This window comes from Zeus faber (assembly GCF_960531495.2).
Source record: "Zeus faber genome assembly, chromosome: 21".
Lineage (NCBI taxonomy): Eukaryota > Metazoa > Chordata > Actinopteri > Zeiformes > Zeidae > Zeus > Zeus faber.
This window is the reverse complement of record NC_137208.1, coordinates 25,132,157-25,152,745: the sequence shown is the minus strand read 5'-3', so window position 1 is coordinate 25,152,745 and position 20,589 is coordinate 25,132,157. Positions and strand designations below refer to the sequence as shown.

General features: G+C 44.3%; 1 protein-coding gene across 6 annotated transcripts in view; it reads left to right on the top strand.

Moving 5' to 3' along the window:
- lrp6 (low density lipoprotein receptor-related protein 6) overlaps positions 1-20,589 on the top strand; it is a 71,349-nt gene that overhangs the window by 11,957 nt on the left and 38,803 nt on the right. For 5 of the 6 annotated variants that reach the window (XM_080022748.1, XM_080022747.1, XM_080022746.1 and 2 more), the window contains exons 3-5: positions 18,491-18,688; positions 18,808-19,004; positions 19,158-19,292. In XM_080022748.1, the coding sequence (XP_079878874.1) occupies positions 18,491-18,688; positions 18,808-19,004; positions 19,158-19,292 (530 nt within the window). The remainder of the gene's footprint in view (positions 1-18,490; positions 18,689-18,807; positions 19,005-19,157; positions 19,293-20,589) is intronic. The other variant, XM_080022745.1, reaches the window with a different exon arrangement.

The following is a 20,589-nucleotide window of genomic DNA, read 5'->3' as shown; positions in this document are numbered from 1 at the left end:
ATCTCACGATACATGGCCCCATTCATTCTTTCCTTTACACTGATCAGTCGTCCTGGTCCCTTTGCAGAAAAACAGCCCCAAAGCATGATGTTTCCACCCCCATGCTTCACAGTAGGTATGGTGTTCTTTGGATGCAACTCAGCTTTCTTTCTCCTCCAAACACAACCAGTTGAGTTTTTACCAAAAAGTTCTATTTTGGTTTCATCTGACCATATGACATTCTCCCAATCCTCTTCTGGATCATCCAAATGCTCTCTAGCAAACTTCAGACGGGCCTGGACATGTACTGGCTTAGCAGGGGGACACGTCTGGCACTGCAGGATTTGAGTCCCTGGCGGCGTAGTGTGTTACTGATGGTAGCTTTTGTTACTTTGGTCCCAGCTCTCTGCAAGTCATTCACTAGGTCCCCCCGTGTGGCTCTGGGATGTTTGCTCACCCTTCTTGTGATCATTTTGACCCCACGGGGTGAGATCTTGCGTGGAGCCCCAGATTGAGGGAGATTATCAGTGGTCTTGTATGTCTTCCATTTTCTAATAATTGCTCCCACAGTTGATTTGTTCACAACAAGCTGCTTACCTATTGCGGATGCAGTCTTCCCAGCCTGGTGCAGGTCTACAATTTTGTTTCTGGTGTCCTTTGACAGCTCTTTGGTCTTGGCCATAGTGGAGTTTGGAGTGTGACTGTTTGAGGTTGTGGACAGGTGTCTTTTATACTGATAACAAGTTCAAACAGGTGCCATTAATACAGGTAACGAGTGGAGGACAGAGGAGCCTCTTAAAGAAAAAGTTACAGGTCTGTGAAAGCCAGAAATCTTGCTTGTTTGTAGGTGACCAAATACTTATTTTACTGAGGAATTTACCAATTAATTCATTAAAAATCCTACAATGTGATTTCCTGGATTCTTTCCCCCATTCTGTCTCTCATAGTCTAAGTGTACCTATGATGAAAATTACAGGCCTCTCTCATCTTTTTAAGTGGGAGAACTTGCACAATTGGTGGCTGACTAAATACTTTTTTGCCCCACTGTATATGGGATGTGCAAAATGTATATTTTTCATGGTCAAATAATCGGTGGGTGCTTGCAAATAATCAATTATACGGATAGAAAAAACTATAGATCTACAAAAACGATAGATTTTCCTATTGACATTGTAAAAAGAAGAAATATAATCAAGCAACTGCACGTCAATCTCATTAGAGGTCTTCAAATTCATCCAGAGATCCGATTGGAATGACCTTTTACGTTTTTATTTTTTTTTTAAGGGATCATCTACTTTTAGGGATCATTACATTACATTACATTTAGCAGACGCTTTTATCCAAAGCGACTTACAATTATTCAAACACCGACGGACGCAGCCATCAGGAGCAATTAGGGGTTAAGTGTCTTGCTCAAGGACACTACAGCATGCTAGCAGGAGGAGCCTGGGATCGAACCAGCAACCTTCAGATTACTAGATGACCAGCTCTACCTCCTGAGCTAGGAGCCAGCCGCCTCAGGATGGCGGCTGGCTATGTTGACTATAAGGAAGAGCCAAGCTGGCCCGGCCCAGTTATTTATTTTGCTAAGTAAACAGCTACACAATTAAAACAATTAATAAATAAAAAGTTACACAGTTCATATACTGATCGTATATGAACCAATGCCATAGGGAGTGGTATCGGGTTTAAATCAATCAGAGTGTGCACAGAGAGGAGGGGCTTTTGACTTGGGCTGAACAATTTGGTAAAATAATCAAATTGCCTTTTTAATTTTTTTTTCAAAACCAATATTGCGTGAAAAAACTGCATACTAAAGTATGCAGTTTTTTCATCTTCTGTATTATTCACTAAACACAAGCAATAAATCATTCTATGGTATGACCAACACAATATTGGATACTATCAACATATAAACTGCTCTTTCCTGTAGGCCAGGCCTACCCGTTATGATGAAATGAGAGGAATTGATGCATGAATTGATATGAATAACATAACTTAAATCATTGTAGAATTGATTTTGAATTGATTGATTTAACTTCAAGCCTTGTAACTCTTTAAATCTGAAAGTTAACATTAAAAATATATGCAGTGTTTCTGCAGATATTTATAATTTTTTTATGAAAATGTTGCACGCATACATCCAGGTATGATCGGAGACATCTTTAAAGCTCATTAAATTAAAATAAAGTAAAAAAAAAAATAAAAAATACAGGCGCAGTGTTCTGGAAGAGGCTCTGTCCAGACTGTACAGGTGTTTCGGGCTCTGCCAGTAGCACACGCCCCTCACAGCGCTCCATGGTCCGGGCCGGAGCACCGGGTTTCACTTGGGGGCAGGGTGTAGGTGTGGTTAAAGCAATCGCTACGGTGGGGGGTGTGGTAAGAGTCACGGAGAAAGTGCGCACGGTTTCGTTCAATACACACTCGTTTGGTTCCGTAAGGTTTTGTAAAATAAAATCACACTCGCCGATCGCAGATTCCCTATCACTGGCGCGCGCATCTTAGGTACCGTAGGGGAGGGAGACAAGTGTACAAATTGCGCCCTAATCGCTTCCTCTCCGCTCCCACCTTTTGGATGGCATGCTAGGCAGCCACCTATCTCGCCTACAGGTAGAGCTGACCCATGACAGTCCTATTGGTTAGAATGTGTAACATAACCCTTTTTTTTTATTATTTTTTTTATTATCTCATTCTTAAATTGCGATGTCGGTTTGAATGTGATTAATCGTTCAGCCCTAATATTCACAGATGGGTCCGTTGTGTTTATGTGTGAGAGGGAGTGCTGCAGGGAGGGGCTGAGAGCTGCCTTCCCACTGCACGCAGCTCACATTGAATTATGATTTTAGATATTAAATAGTAAAAAAAAATAGTACATTTTAAATAGTAAAAAATAATTAAATCATTATGTGGCGGTCAATGTTGATATTGTGGTGGGCAGCACAAATAAATCAATGTATGGGAAGCACTCACCCTCACACCAGTCCCCTCAGAAAATCCATAATTTTTTATAAACTTAAGTCAGCGTGGAAATTTCTTGAACCTTCTCTGTTTATGTTGAGATGTTAGTTGTCTTTTCAAATGTTCAACAGTATATGATAATATAATCATAGTTAATTCTTATTCATTTCTGAGCTCTCTATACATATTTTAGATTTGTGTTAAAATGTGATGTAACTGTATAATATAACATGACTTATGGTAGAGACCCTGATGGCTGACAACTTTAACGTTTTCACCCATGTTCTTTGGGCTGCCCCCCTTTCTTTCACTCCAGGCACCAAAGAGAGGCATAGATTATAATATAAATCTGCTAGGACTCAGATAAAAGGGATGTAATGTATTCATTAGCTTTATTGAAATTGGAGGGGGATCCCCCCCTCTTTCTCTACTTTTAAGTCTCTTGTGTATCTATTCATGGGGACACTTTGGGTTTGATCCACAGAAAACATCACAAGTTATTTACAAATTTACGTATTGTCAACGTTCTCCTTCTCCAAGATTCGTGTTTAGACCCAAACTCCTTGTAAAAGTCTATTGAGTTTTCTTGCCCCACCAGTGTCATCACAATGTACCAAGGTATGGGGGGCTGCTACTCTGATCACACACAGCATGCGCCTCAAGACATGCTAAAAGCCCAGTAGCAGGCCATGACGCCTAGCTTAGCGTCAGCCAGTGAATCAGGGGCCATAGGTGAACAGTTGTAATTACAACATTGTACGAAGTAGCGTGTGTGTGTGTGTGTGTGTGTGTGTGTGTGTGTGTGTGTGTGTGTGTGTGTGTGTGTGTGTGTGTGTGTGTGTGTGTGTGTGTGTGTGTGTGTGTGTGTGTGTGTGTGTGTGTGTGTGTGTGTGTGTGTGTAAAATACGCGGACACAGCTCTGAGGACATCTGAACACATCCATCTGATTAGCATGATGGCTATTTGAAGCGGGCACTTTCATTTAGGCACAATCGCAAATTGCTTGCATACATTTTGTGTTGATTATTTTTATTTTTCCCTCTCCTTCGTTGTTAGTTTGGATGCATTGCTTGTATGCAATTCACAAAGGCCCATTGTTGCATCGCCAGCTGTCTTCTGTAAAATCCTTTTTTTCATTATTTTCCCCAAGCAATTAGTATTCCAGACTAGGGTGGTATAGCATCTTACACACTGGAGTGCAATCACCACAATGTTGGTGTAAAAGTGAAATGGCTCCCAGGTTCACAGGGTTCAAGACTAACTTTTTCCACTAGTAGTACTGGTGCTCCCTCCTGAAAATTTTCGAAGCACCAGCACAAAATTTAGGAGCGCCACTGTAATCAACATTTAACTGGATTACTGTCAAATGCGTTGGTAATAAATAGGCAAATAACACAAATAGCAATGCTCTGTTTTATTTCAAAGGAAAATGTGACAAAGTGAAGTAGTGCTTTAACAGAAAAAATCATTGAGTAATTTCGAAAAAAATCATTGATCAGGGCTGTTTTAGAGATTTTTTTTTTATGAACTAAAGCCATTTGTCCTTAATTACTTTTCATTTGCTTTCACATGTTACGTGTTAACAAATAACTAACAATTTGTATGAACCGGACGTTTTCAGTAGTCAAAACTTTTATGACCCGCCTCTTTTATCTGATTGGCAAAGCGACCATAATGTGACATTGATGAGCGCCGCTTCTGTTTGGCTCAAGTTGTACAGGAAAGGAAAGCAGCGGTGCGTCATACAGAGGACTTCAAGCGGCGTGCTCCAAACTATCATGTTTAGTGAAGGCACGTGTGGCAGTTTGGGGGCACCGGAGGGGTGGATATTTCAATCGGCTGCTCGGGCATGACACCGAAATGAGGCACCGAAATCTACGTTGTGATTCGGTCCGGTAGATATTGATTGTATAGGAACAGGTGCCATAGTGGTACCAGGCAACTCTACAATGAAATCAGATTTTACCTACATTTTAGATCAAATAAAAAGTAGAAAATCAATATGTGGCGGTCAATGTTGATATTGTGGACACTGCGAGAGCCTCAGCGCGCTCACTCACTCTCTCTCTCACTCACTCACAAACCAATTGTCGCTCGCTCCCTCCAATTTTTTCCCCTGATATACGATGATGATTAAAAAAAAAAAAGGTTGGCATATTTGAAAGTCCCGCTTGTGCTTGCTCCTAGTTATAAGATTTAGTAGCACTGTCTCCAAAAACTATCGCAAAATACGACTAAATGGTCCCAGTCTGGAGCCCAGGTGCAGGATATTTGCTGCTAAAGCTGCACGTCGGTCAATCTTCTCCAATATGGTGCACCTCAGCTTAATTTTAATTCAGAACTATTTGAGACCGGGAGCCTCAGTGTCGAAATAGGGAGCAAGTCAAAATAAAGACAAACATTTCTTGGAACTGGAGAATAGGACTGAACGATTAATGGAATTCTAACTGACATCGCAATGTAACAGAAAGCAGTTTTAAAATCGCAAAGCCTGCGATTAAAATATATATTATTATTTTATTACACAATCTAATCAATAGAGCTGTCCAGGGCCGGCTAGGCGAGATAGGCTGCCGTATAGCGCAGAGAGGGAGTGTCAGGGGCGCATTGTATGCACCTGTCTCCCTCCCCGACGGCACCGACAATGCACCCGGCAGCGATGGGATGCCTGCGATTAGCGCGCCACAACAGTGTATTATTATTTTTTTTTTACGTCTCCTAATGGAATGAAACCGTGCTGCCCTCCATTGAGACCCGGTGCTCCGTCCCCGGTGCTCCATCCCAGGACACGGTGCACTGTGTGCGGTGTGTGCTGCGGGCAGAGCTCGGAACACCTGTAGAGTCCGAACAGAGCCACTTCCACAATAATGAGTCTGTTTTTTATTTATTTATTTTTTTCTGCTGAAACACTGCATATTTTTTGATTGTTCATTTTCAGATTTGAACAAGAGGCTTGAGGTTAAATCAATGAGTCAATATTCTGCTGTGATTGAAGGTTTTTCTTTTTGCAATTCAATAGTTAAATAAAGATATGTTATTCATATAAATTCATGCATCAATTCATCTTAAGTCACAAGTACCTGGGTATTAACCTGAACAATAATCTAGACTGGACTAATCACATACATGCACTTTATAAGAAGGGTCAGAGCAGACTATCTGTCAGAAGAGGTCCTTTGGAGTGCAGGGGGCTCTCCTGAGGACCTCCTTCAACACCGTGGTGGCATCAGCCATCTTTTATGGAGTGGTCTGCTGGGGCAACAGCCTCACCACAGCTGACAGGAAGAGACTTGATAAACTGATTAATTTACATTTAGCAGACGCTTTTATCCAAAGCGACTCACAATTGTTCATACAGTGACGGCCATCAGGAGCAATTAGGGGTTAAGTGTCTTGCTCAAGGACACTACAGCATGCTAGCAGGAGGAGCCTGGGATCGAACCAGCAACCTTTAGATCACTAGACCACCAGCTCTACTGCCTGAGCTACCATCCCCATTAAGAAGGCCGGCTTTGTCCTGGGGGGCCCCCTGGACCCAGTGCAGGTGGTGGGAGAAAGGAGGATGATGGCTAAGCTGCCCTCTATGATGGAGAACGAATCCCACCCCATGCATGAGACACTGATGGCAAGGGAAGGAGCGCTTTTGCAGGTCCTTCCTTCCTGCAGCTGTCAGAATGTATAACCAACAGTGCCAGTAGACCCCCCCCCCCACACACACACACACACACACACACACACACACACACACACACACACACACAACTGTGGAAAAAATCCAAGTGCAATTTTTATATCATATTTAAAAAGAAAAAGTGCCATCCCATGTGCAATGTGTCAAGATATGTGCAATACACTTAGTACTCTAGTTTCTTTTGTTGGTGGGTTTTTGTTATATATATATTGTCTAGTAATCTAAAGGTTGCTGGTTTGATCCCAGGCTCCTCCTGCTAGCATGCTGTAGTGTCCTTGAGCAAGACACTTAACCCCTAATTTCTCCTGATGGCTGCGTCCGTCGGTGTTGGAATAATTGTAAGTCGCTTTGGATAAAAGTGTCTGCTAAATGTAATGTAAAAAACTAATAAAGGTTTACCTTATAAGACGTAGGCCTCGCGTACAGGAAAGAGCAGTTTATATGTTGACTATCCATTTTTGTGTTGGTCATAGAATGATTTATTGCCCGTGTTTAGTCAATAATACAGAAGATAAGGCACTTGAAAATATCTCAAACAAAATCGCAATATTGGTCTAACAAATCGCAATTACATTATTTTCCCAAGTCGTTCAGCCCTACTGGAGAACGTTTCCCAATACCAGTCTATCTGCATGCCTAGGTTCTCGATTTCTCGGTGACGGGGACCCCCGTCTTTCTTCTTTCCTTATTAGCTTGTATGTGTAACAACTGGTTTGATCCCAGTCTGCAAGGTCACCACCTACAACCTAACCTTACCTGCACAAGAGCAGTTTCACACCTGCCTTTGCATAAATTCACACACTAGGAGAATAGGGAGGCTGGTGATGGAAGATGGAGAATGGTGGTCCGGGTTGCCCCCTTTGTTTAATGTAATATCATAAAAAATAATTTGTGATAGACTGACAAAGTCCTTTCGGTTTGTGTGTGAGGGTTGGCGCATGGTTCCCCCTGCTCGGTCTTCCCCCGCAGGACAAGTTGGGGCTGCTAGCATGCAGCTTGACAGGAAGTTGGTAGCGCTCGGGTCCGGAGCCTGCGACAAATCAATTGCTACAAGTCGACTGCCCACGCCGGTCGCTGGTGCTTGTCCTCATCCTCTTATCTGCTGGGGTCCGTCTTGTGGTGACAGGATGTGAAGCCAGCTGGTGTTCAGGAATTAGAGCGTTTGTGTGTAACTTCTGAAGAAGAATACGCATGGTTAGTGCACACTGTCTGTGTGGCATTAGCCTGGGAGACGTAGAAGAGAAACCATTGTCCAAATCCACTGGGGAAAGCTGTGCTGGACCTGGTTCAACTTGACTGATTAATGCTTCAGGTAGCAAATACAATGCAGGCCTTGTGGGGGGAGTGATGCCATCTCTTAAACCGCATGGCATTTTGCTACTCATTCCAAGTTGTTTTTTTTTTGTTTTCTTTTCTTTGTTCTTGGCCCAGAATCTTTGTGGAGGGGTTCACCTGTCTCTAACAAGATCTTTGGCAAATATTTACTTGGCGTATGTCCCTCCATCAAAATCTACTCCAGTGGAAATTGTAAAAATGTGAATTAAAGGTACAATATGTTTTTTTCCACATTCAAATTTCTAAAAACGAAATAACTTTTGTTTGGTGCAGAGTGCTTAGAGATAGACAGTAAATGCACAGGAAGATGTTATCACCTGCTGGGCATTGCTGCCTGTCACACCTCCTCCGGTGCCCATGGGTCAGCTGCAGGGTCATCAGCCAGAAACCACCATTCACCAACGTTTCGCTCCTTTAATTCTGGAACTGCTGGTGGCAGAGCAATGACATGGACGTTTCCCTGTCACCCCCTGCAGCTGATAGTTGTTCTCCCCTGCGGCTGTTGTCTGGGGTTAGGTGTTCTTTCCCCAACACCTATCCTTCCTCCTCAGCCAGTGCCAAAAGCTCCCTTTCTCAGCCTCCTCTGACAGGTCCTTTGTTGCCCTCTTTAGCCTCCCTCCGGTCATTCCTGCATCCCTTAAGAGGCGTGTGGTTGACAACCTCAAAAACCCTCGGCATCCGACCTCCACTGGATAGATGGTAGCCTTCCAGCCAGCCTCCCGGCACTCAACAGCCAGCTCTGATACTTGGCCTTCTTCCGTTCAGAGGCCGCCTCAATCCCCTCCTCCAGTGGTACTGTGAGCTCGATGAGGTGCACAGATCTTGCCTTGGTTGACCGCACAACTATGTCTGGTCGGAGAGATGTGGTTGTGATCTCTGTGGGGAACCGGAGCTGCCTGTCGAGGTCAACCCTCATGTTCCACTCCTGGTCGGGGGAGAAGGGCCTTGGTTTTTCTGTTGGCCTGGTGTTTCTCCTTACCCCTCCTTCTGAGACAAAGCTGGTGTGGTCCTCTGCTGATGGTGGTTCTTTGTTACCCTGTCGATACACCGCCAGCACTTCGGCTAGCTTTCTCAGGACCTGGTCATGGCGCCATCTGTAGCGCCCCTGTGAAAGCGCGATCTTGCAGCCTGATAGGATAGGATAGGATAGGAGGCTTGCGTTGGGGGCATTGCAGAGTGAGCAGCATTCTTCTTTCCCAAACCACTGGTGAAGGTTCCTAGGACAGAGAAGCATGTCATAGGTTGAGCGAATGAGGAAGCGGAGTCTTGCCTGTGGGATCTTCCACAGGTCTGACCAACTGATGTTCCGGTTAACAACTCCCTCCCAGGTTGTCCAGCTTCCTTGTCGGCCCTGTGACACAGCCTTGATCTTGTAGCGATCCTCCTCCATCCTCGTCACCTCTGCCACCACCATCTCCTTCCTCTCCTTACGGTTGACCTTGGACCAGAAGCGTGGCGCCTCTCCCCATCCTAGCCCTGCTCTTCCTGTCTGGACTCTGCCCACTATTTCCCGGTGTTGCAGCCGACCGACAGCTTGGTCAACCTCGGTTTGGGCATTCCACTTACTGCCGTTGGAACCTTGGCATTTGCGTTCCTTTCCGACTGGTCTGTGGACTCCCTTAGCTCGAGAACCAGTCTGGTCTTCTCCTGCTTGTAGCCCAAACTTATGGACTGCAGTGGCAGCTGAAGTGTGTCCTTCCCGAAGAGACCGGTTTCAGATAGGCACCGTGGCAGCCCCAACCACTTTCGGATGAATGAATTGGCTTTTCCATCCATCTTACTTGCAGTCGATGAGGGGATCTCACTCATTCTCAGGGGCCACATTACCCTGCTGTAGAGTATGAACTGGTAGCACTAGACCTTATACCTCCCAGGAAGTTGGCTTTGGTCGATCCTTGTGAGGCCGTCAGAGAGCTGTCTCATGACTGCTTTCCCCATCTGTTTATCAGACAGCTCTGCAGTGTACTGCCTCCCCAGGCTTTTAATGGGTTGCTCAGATAGGAGTGGGATTTTTTCTCCTCCAACGACAAAGATGGTGCTGTCATTTCTGACTCCTCTTCTGAGTGACAGGCTACGAGATTTGGAGGGCTTGATCTTCATTCTTGCCCACGACATCAACTCATCCATCCTTCTCAGCAGTCTCGATGTGCATGCTGCTGTCTGAAGGAGGCTGGTGACGTCATCCACGTAGCTCCTCAGTGAGGGTAGCCTCTGACCAGTTGGTAGTTTGGTCCCTCCAACCATTTGTCTTGCTCCGATGAGGATTATCTCAAAGGCTGCTATAAACAGTATTGGAGAAATGGCACACCCCATTGCGATTCCTACTTTGATGGTGAAATCCTGGAGGGAAAAGCACATCTGCAGATCGCTGAAGTACTGTGCTACCAAGTTCTTGATGCAAGTGGGCATGTGGAAGAATTCCATGGCGTAGTTGATCAGCTGATGTGGGACTGATCCATACGCGTTAGCAAGGTCGAGCCAGATGACATGCAGGTCGATCTTCTCCCGCTTGGCCTTCGGGATCTGGTCCCAGATCATCGTGGAGTGCTCTACACATCCTGGGAAACCTGGGACTCCTGCCTTCTGGCAGTTGGTGTCGATATAGCCGTTTTCTAGCAGGTAGTTGGTCATCCTTCGGGCTAGTACTGAGAAGATCTTTCCTTCTACATTCAGCAGGGCGATGTTTCGGAATTGGCCAATATCTCTTGAGTTTGTTTCCTTGGGAATGAAGACTGCTACCGCTCTTTGCCACTCCGATGGAATTAGTTGCTTTTTCCAGGCAGTTCTCATTAGGTACCATAGCAGCTCTAGTACCTTGGGGCAGTTCTTGTAGAGCTTGTAGGGGACTCCATTGGGGCATGGTTCTGAAGAGGACCTTGCCTTCTTCACGACTTGCCTGCTTGCTTTCAGACCCTCTTTCTCTGCGTGGGTTGCCTTCCTCCAGTTCTTGTGGGGTTGCCGGAGCCTTTGCACCAGCTGGAGGATTTCCTTTTCCCTCCTTCCCTTCTCTCTCAGGGCGGTCTTCTGTTTGGGGACAATTTCGCCAAACCTGTCTTTGCAGGTCTGGTATACGATGTCCCCAATCAGGTTAAGCTTAGACTCAGCCCCTCCATGCAACGATCCCTCTAGGGTCTTGATCAGGTCTGTATCCAATGTGCGCCATGCCTCTGCTTCGTTTGACTTCGGCCAATTGAGCTTGCTCCTTTTGGCTGGTTTCTTGGTCTCTGCGTTTGGCTCTGTTCTGTGTGAGGTGGTGAGGACTGGGTCTTCGTGCTCATGTGGGGGCTTAGCCTCCACCAGAGGACCTTCTTTCTCCGTGACTCTCGTGCTTTCAGCGACGTTGGGTCCTTCAGCTCTGTGGTTTTGACCCTGGCTTTTGGTCCCTCTTGTCTCACCTGCTAACGCAGTGCAAGGACAGCCTAGTTCTTAAATTTAATTTCTTGCTCTTCCCCTCACTTTCCTTTAATGGTGCTGTCCTCTGGAAAAAATCTTATTACGGTCTTTTTTTTCACCGTCTATTTATGCTGTTTAAACACATGAACGAACTAGGGATCTTAAAATGTGTCGACCAAACGACCCATTGTCTCCATGTTCTCCGTGTCAACAGTGGTGAAAACCTTTTTTTTTAATTTATTTATTTATTTTGTAATGGCCTATTCAAAACATTTTTAAAACTTCACTGTTTTCCAAAATAGGCTATTTAAAACGTTAAAATAAAAAAAAAAATGGTACAGTTTTCCAAATGGGAGAGGGAGCGTGTGTGCGAGTGTCTGTGGCGGTGACTCTGCACCTGCACCACCGGCGCGGACCCGTGGTGTGCGCTGCAGGAGTTTTGTTTTCTCCCTTTGCGTGCTTGAAAATAGCAACTTCACAAAAGATGCCGAGGGTCTCACGAAATCCTGCGGCACAATGAAAGAGATCCAACAAATTGGAATGAAACAAACGTGCCTCAGCCGGCAAGTTTGTGGGGGCTGAGGCACGGGCCCATATTTAGTCATTTATATATTTATATTTACATTTATTTATATATTTATTGGCTTGTTTATTTATATCAGGATTTATTTCAAATGCATATTTATTTTAATTTGCTTCCCACTTCCACATACATCCTTGTTGTGCACATAAGTGAATGAGCTGCCTGCCCTACTTCTCCACCCGTCACTGGCATTATCTGGCATTATCATAGCATTTGTGAAAAGGTGCAAGATGGACATTTTCCTGAATGAAGCTGCATTTGTGAAAAGTGAAACTCATTAGCCGTATCGGAAAGATGATCTGTTGTTTACTGGGAACTATGTGTGAAAGAGGCCTAACAATGGCATAGCTTGTCAGTGCTGAAAAGAAATACATATGTTTAAATCGAAAATCGAATCATGACACACCTAGTATTTTGTGAATATTTGCTTTGACGAACAGCATTGAATATGTTGAAAACAATACTGGAAAATGTTTTCCACATGGCTACTTTCTGCTTGTCTCTCTGCAGCCACTGTCATGCGGACACCATGTATTGTTTTTTGTTGTTGCATTCTTTCCCCCACAGGTGCTCAAAGAAAGGCACATGGACCCCCAGCCCTTGTTCTACGCATTTTGCCGCTCTGGGCAAACAGAGCAGCACAGCGTAGCCACTGTGCGCGAGGCCTGTTAAAAATATAGACAGTTTTTTAATACATATCGATTCTGAATATTTGAAACCGTTTCAATACTCATTATCCACAGTATTGATACCAGCTGTACTTTCCCGTTCTCTCTTCTCTCCGTCAGCAAGTGCCCACATTAGCCCCGCCTCCTCTCACTCACTCACAGTGCTGTCTTCTTCTCGTCACTCGTCTCATTCGCTCCGGTTTGTGGTACACTGTTTGCTAATTAAAGATGGCAAGTGCAGAGCCTCTGCGATTGGTCTTGGTTGACAAGGAAAATAGCAGGAGTGCTGTTTGGAAGTACTTTGCATTTTAGGCCAATGAAGAAGGAAAGGCGAAAGACACAAGCAAGCCCATATGTGACCCACCGCAGCAAAACCCGCCATCTTGTGCATTTCTAAAATCGCCAGGAGCAGCCAAATAAGTTGAAAAAACCTTTTCTTGAGGGAAAATTCGATTTTTCCAGATTTGTGTTCCTTTGTGTTTTTTTTATTTACGTATTTTCAAAACGGAGTTTGATTTATAAATAGTAGGAAAATGATAAACCATGGAGTTAAAATTTCCCATTAGATTACATAGAATTTTGATAGAATTCAACCTTTAAATCGTCCTACTTTTACACACATGCGGAGACATCGTTGTGGAGGGAGCGTGTACCAATGTGTATCATCGAGTAAGAATTACTGACTTCACTTCAGTAAACAAGACAAGGATCCGGTTTCACTTGTCTGTGAAAACTTTCATGTCCCTGTGTTGTTATGGATGAGGAGAAGCGGGTGGAAGAAGATCTAAATCATATCGCGGACCTTAATCTGACCAGTGCGATAGATCCATGTCAGTTTAAGCGTTAGCAGCACGTACTGGACTTCATTTTCCGCGATGATAATCAGTTCTCCGGCAGCGTCGCTGAATCTGATATTATCCCAGACTTGGAGAACATTTCAAACAGCGGATTTCAACCTGAATGTGACGATGAAACGGAATATGTTCAAGAACCACCGGAGAAGACCAGCGATATGCCCGTTGTTGTTAGAACGGAAGAACTTGATGACCTGATGAAGTCCGTTTTGTTGTGTTGTCCGTACTTTTAAACGCCAAAATAATTCCACTTTTATAAAACATGTATATTCTTACTGTTAAATAAAAGCTTTTTTAAAAACAAAAATAGTTGTGTTGTTGACGCTGTTCAACGCTGTTCATGATTGGCCCATTCAGCACTATGTTAAGTAGCCATGGGGCTTTGTTTGTCCGGCAACCTCATTTGCATTCTGGGAGCTGGCTGAATGAAGCCAAGCGTGGGGAAACATTGGGAGGTGATTATCTCAGAATCACAGTTTGCCACACCCTTGTCATTAACAAGTCATCGCTTAAATATCATGGCTTGATTAGCACAAGTGACACCTTGTTTGGAAGTCCTGATTCTCCACTTTCAAATGATGCAGGGGAAAAAAAAGTCAAAAGCAACCAAATGACCCTGAAGTATGCGGTCGGTCACATATGCAAGCGATGCTACAGAGCAGTGCTAGCTGAAGGTGCTAGCACAACCAACTTTGCAAAGCACCTGAAAGACCGACACGCCGACCTATATCAAGAATTTCGAGAGGTTGGTGATGGCTCCCTTTTCAACATCACTGAAGCATTAAACAAGCTGGCCCAGTACACTGTTGTTAAGTGTGTTGTCCAGGGCTCCCTGACTAACTGCGTCCCGGTGAGGATAGAAAATGTGTATTTTTTTCTAATACAGGGGCTGACTACAACTGAGCGTCTTTTCTCTTGCTGTTCGAGGTTGCATTGAGTTACATTATGATGTGTTCAAGCTCTATTCAGTAAAAAATTTGAATTGGGCGAGGGTATATTTTAACGTTATGGTGTGTTCAAATTTCAATTATTATTTTTTTTTTAATCAAAGCAAATATTTAAATAGAAATACGACAATTTATTTCCTAATCATTTGAATTGTGTGTGTTTTTTATGCAAATAACCACTATAGATGACAATAACAAAGTAAAAGGATAACATTTAGAACAACATTTTGATTGTTGGACGGTTTACTTTCACTTCGGGACGGTTAAAATTGTTTTTCGGGGCGGTGCGAAAATCTTTCACTCACTCACCTCTGTAGAGCAGGTCTGCATATATAAGAATAGTAATTACTTACATTTGGTTTTCTTTTTACTCATCTGTTGAATGTGTGACAATCTCAGAGGCTTTTGAACAAGTCCACGACCTCAAGAATATTGTTTTCATTGATGTAAAAATGTTTTAATTATTGTTAATGTTTACTACAGTCATTCTGCAGTTCTCTGCTACGAGCCAAGAAAAGGAAAGTCATACCTCGTTGTCAAGTTATAGCCTGTTTATATTTGTCTTTTAATAAAAATCTAAAATTGTATGCCCTCAATGTTATCAGTTTTCCCCTTGGTATCAAAAATGGTATCAAATATCGATATTTTTTAAGGTATTGTATCGAGGTTTGAAATTCCACTATCGTGACACTTCTGAGCGCAGATCGCAGCTGCGCCGAGGTGCGAGTTTCATGGGGAGTTCCTCATGAATACACTATTCACAAAAAGTTAGGGATATTTGGCTTTCGAGTGAAATTTATGGAAAATGTACAAAGTTCACGCTACAGTGATATTATATCATGAAAGTAGGGCATTTAAGTAGAAGCATGCAATGGTGATTTCCTCATCTCAAGCAATTTATTGAAACAAAAGCCAACAACAGCGGTGGGTTTACCACAACAAAAAATGTCAATGTCTCAATAACTTGTCATGTGCCCTTGAGCATCAATTACGGCTTGACAATGACGTCTCATGCTGTTCACAAGTCGACTTATTGTCTGCTGAGGCATGGCACCCTACTCTTCTTGAAGTGAGGCTTCATTGAGGTTCTGGGATACAGAGTAACGAGCCTCTAAACGGCGACTCAGCTGATCCCATAGGTTTTCTATGGGGTTCAGCTCTGGAGAAAGTGCGGGCCACTCCATTTGAGGTACCCCAGTCTCCAGCAGCCGTTCCCTAATGATGCGACCTCGATGAGCTGGAGCATTGTCGTCCATGAAGATGAAATTAGGCCCGTGTTGTTCATGCAGGGGCACAATGACTAGATTAATTGACGTTATTCAGGTAGTATGGGCTTGTCACTGTACCATTCACAAAGGGAAGGGCAGTTCTGTATTGACTAGACACACCTGCCCACACTGTAACACCACCACCACCAAAGGCTCGTCTGGTGACAACAGTGGCTGATGCATAGCGCTCTCCTTGGCGTCTCCAACATCGTTGGCGGCCATCATTTCTGCTCAACGTGAATCGACTTTCATCAGAGAACAGCACTGAGGCCCACTGGTCCCTCGTCCAGCGTAAATGCTCCCTGGCCCATGCAAGACGATGATGCCTGTGCCTGGTGGTGTGGTCAGGTACCCTTGCAGGTCTTCTAGCACGCAGACCACACTGATGTAAACGGTTTTGAATGGTCTGACGTGACACTTGGGTGCCTCTCACCCCCCTTAAATGTGCCTGGAGTTGAGTGGCATTCATCATGCGGGTCCACAGGGCACTGTTCACGATGAAGCACTCATCAGCGTGGGATGTGGCCAAAGGACGTCCACTTCTATGCCTTTCTGTGACTCTTCCAGTCTCTCTGTATCTCTGTTGCAACCTGCTGATGACACTCTTTGATACTCTTAACTCAGTGGCCACTTCCCTCTGAGAACATCCTGTTTGAAGCCTCGCAATGGTGAGGTACTGTTGATCAGTTGTTAGGTGTCGTCTTGGAATCATGATGTCAAAATGTGAACAGCATGATGAAGAGGACTGTTTAAATACCAATTCTAATTGAACCAGGAAATGTATTGATCGATTCATGGATCAAACACCTGTTGTGAATTTTGCCGTTCAGCTCCTTGTTCGAGTACAGCAAGTTGTACCAAAGGTACTGAAACATTGAACAGTTGGACATATGCATTCAAAAGTTTAGAGAAGGTCAAATTAAGTTCATCCTGAAATTTCACCCAAAAGCTGAATATCCCTAACTTTTTGTGAGTAGTGTATATCCTGCCCAGACAATAGTTACCTCGATACCTATTGACACTCTAAAAAAAAAAAGCGCCCCCCTGCAGGTACCTGCCACTCAAAATGCAAAATCTTGTAATGATAATATAGCAATATGTGATATAATCTCATAGAGAAATATTTAAATGTATTTTGTTTCCTTAGTTTCTTACTTATATGGAAAATACAAAACATAAACTTAACTCAGAACTGGAGCGGAGTTGTAGAGTGTTTTGTTTCTCCTCAAGACAACGATGCACGCTGGCTCGCATGCCTGTATTTTTATTTTACACGTATGTCTTTTCGTTTGTTTCCTTCTTGAATGAAACAACAATTTTAAAAACAAATGAGTTAAGGGACTATTCTGTTCCATACTGTTTCAAAAGAACCTGTGCGTCAGTCAGGACAGTCGGGGCATGCATCTCCCCGGTGCTTTCGGTTGCTTTGGGACTTAATTCAGTAAAAACTGGATGTTTTTGTCTAAATACTTTACATGTAAGTAAGAAATCCTGCCCTTTTGCCATGTGACATTTCGTTCTATGCATGTGCAAACCCCACCGTGCTCATGTGCTCGCCCCCGACTAAAATCGTGTATCGACGATCGATGCACCCCAGTGATTGGAATTTTGTGGGATCGCCCAGGCCTAGTGTGTGCACGGTTCCCCTAGCATATCTAATACTAAAGACCCACTATATGCAAATGAATGTGGCAAAAGGCATGTCCAACCAAAGTTCACTTAAATTACATACAGTATTTATCATTTCATATTTTTTGTTATTTGACCAGAAAATGCATCTTTGAGTGATAATGGCTTCGTCTAGCAAAATTTCACATGCTGTCTGGTGTTTTGGTGGTGGATGAAACAACACAATGACTACTCATATTGTCTTTCTTATTTTTTAAATACCGCATTCTCTTTCGTAAAACATGATCATGTTCTTTTTGTGAAACACTACTTCTCACTACTTAAACAAAGAATTCAACCTTTTTTCATGCAGCGACAAACCCACCACCACCACATACCTACACCCCCCCCGCCGTGTGTGTGTGTGTGTGTGTGTGTGTGTGTGTGTGTGTGTGTGTGTGTGTGTGTGTGTGTGTGTGTGTGTGTGTGTGTGTGTGTGTGTGTGTGTGTGTGTGTGTGTGTGTGTGTGTGTGTGTGTGTGTGTGGTCCAGCTGTGAAAGCAATTAGGGAAAGACAAAAACAACCACTAGCTGCACAGCGGTCCCTTGACCCTTCCCAAGCGATAAACTACTTGGGTATTGAAATCTGGTATTAAATAGAATACCATATTTTACACAATACTACCGCAATTCGGTCGATGCTATAATAGTATTCCATTTTTATACATGTAACGTGAATATTGACCAGAATTCCACATATAGAACACATTAAAGCTTAAAAAATATGATACATTTTGTCAGTGCTGCCAGTATGCATGTTGCCTTTGTGGTTTCCTGTCCACACCATGAGCATGGATTCACACCCCCCCTAGCTCAGCCCCTAACTTTAGAAAAGGACTGGGTTTTTTCACAATCAGAAAGAAGCCCCTCCACAACCAGCAGGGCCAGGCCTGCTTCCTCCTGGCCCATTTCCTGGCTTCCTGCCATCATCGTATTGTATGTCAGACGTACAATGCAAAGTGTGTGCCACTTTAAATCTATGACTTGTGTTGATCCTTGTTTCCCCTGGCAAAAAAGTTGTGTTTTTTGAACTCCCTCTGCTGCTGAAGATTTCCCAGAGATCACCCAGTTCACGCTCGATCTATTTTAGCCTGGCACAAACCATCACAGTAACGTATCATCTCACCAGCCTGCATCTCCCCCCCAGGTACATGTACTGGACGGATTGGGGCGAGGTCCCGAAGATCGAGCGGGCCGGCATGGACGGGACAAATCGAGCAATGATAATTGATAAAGAGATCTATTGGCCAAACGGACTGACACTGGACTATAGCCAACAGAAGCTCTACTGGGCCGATGCCAAGTACAACTTCATCCACCGCTCCAACCTGGACGGGACTTCGAGGTATGAGCGTTTCTGTGCTCAGTCGTCACGGTTGGTCGGCATACTATCTGAGCCGAAACTCCGGCATAAACTCTTAACCTTTTTTGGTTTTGATGTGGTTGTTGTTGATGTGGTTCTAGGGAGGTGGTGGTTAAGGGAGACCTCCCCCACCCATTTGCCCTGACGCTGTACGACGACACCCTCTTCTGGACAGATTGGAACACTCGCTCTATCCACTCGTGCAGGAAGCAAACAGGAGAGGAGCGCCGCAAGGTGCACTCAGACATCTTCTCGCCCATGGACATCCACGTGTTCAGCCCCAAGAGGCAACCCACAGGTAAGGACTACATCTCATACACACAGAGAAAATTATTTTCTCAACTCCTCCAAACCCCCAGACTCCCCCATGTTTTCAATTAAAAGAAAATTTATTTATTTGTTTGTTTGTTCGTTTGTTTGTTTTTTAACATTTTGTTTTTCCGTCCTCAAGCTGTGACCAGTCCTTGCTCGCTGAAGAACGGAGGCTGCTCCCATCTGTGCCTGCTGTCACCTGTGAAGCCCTATTATCAGTGCACCTGCCCTACTGGCGTCCAGCTGCTGGAAGACCGCAAGACCTGCCGAGACGGTGAGGCTCAAACCAATGCAGCCAGACCAAACACCTCCATGTTCACTCCTCATCACCACCAATGTTCACTCTTAATGCCAATTCTAATGCAAGCCACATCATGAATTGCGCCATGCGCAGTTAGGAGTTGAGCATCTTGCACAACAGCATAAGGCAAGACTGCCTTTCTACTCCCCCAGATACCAAAACATTTTGACTAAAGGAATTATGCCAAAGCCCACCAGATAGACCCAAGCATTTTTAGTACAATATTGCTGGTACAATCAGTACACTGTTGACCCTTACATTATCTTACTCAAGCTCAAGGCTCGGGGGTGTTGAATGTAGAGTGCAGGCAAGTAGGCGTTAGGCAGCCATCTACCTTTATAACCCCTCCCAACAAACAGACAGACACACACACAAGCTGTTCTGTTGCGTTCAGAACAGCTGATGGTGGCGTGGGCTGACCTGTTGTTGTCATGGCAACTCTACTCAAGCCCCCCTGTTCTGGTGCCCCTCTTTTATTTACATTTTTTGGTCCAGTTACCCCAGTCAACAGAGTGAGGGATGATAGCTGGAGAGAGGGAGCAATTGATGGAAAGGTGGGGGGCTTTTGTTGCTGAAGGGATCACATGCTCCCCCTGTAGACAAAGCCCCCTTTCAGTGCTTGGTTTTAACTCTTTCACAATGGTCAGTGCTTTTTTTCCCTTCTTGTTTCCAATTCTAATGTTTCCACTGACTGACCACCCCCATCTCCAATCTCTTCCAGTCAGAGGTCACCCTTCTGGTTATAGTTGCGGTCATGGCCAGCCCAACGCGTTGACACGACAGGCTAAACTGGCTTTTGTTGGGGCCCAACTACACCCCTCTCTTTCTCTTCCCCTTTGGGACCCCCCCAATGTGACCTGACACTCTTACGCCCCTTCCCCGCCTACTTCACACCACAATGTGAGGTCGGATTTTTTACAGTGCCACAAGAATCGCTAATTTGTCAGAAACCTTTTGTGTGCCGTTACTCAGCAAACGCCTCCCCAAACATTGGGTTTGACCTGGCACACTGGTGGCTTTGATTCGTACGACTTAGGGGTGGTATTTGGACTTCTATTTTGGCTGTTACTCTCATGGGTAGCCAGCATTAACCACCTGTTAAATCCTTTACTATGAATGGATATTAGCAGTTATTGCCTTTCTGGAATGTTTAGCATTAAGATGACATATTACGATGGATTCTTGTCACAAGAACATACAAAAATATATCCCTATGCCTAGTCTGAAATATTGGAGGGACTTCAGTTTGAAAGATGAGAATAATCACACA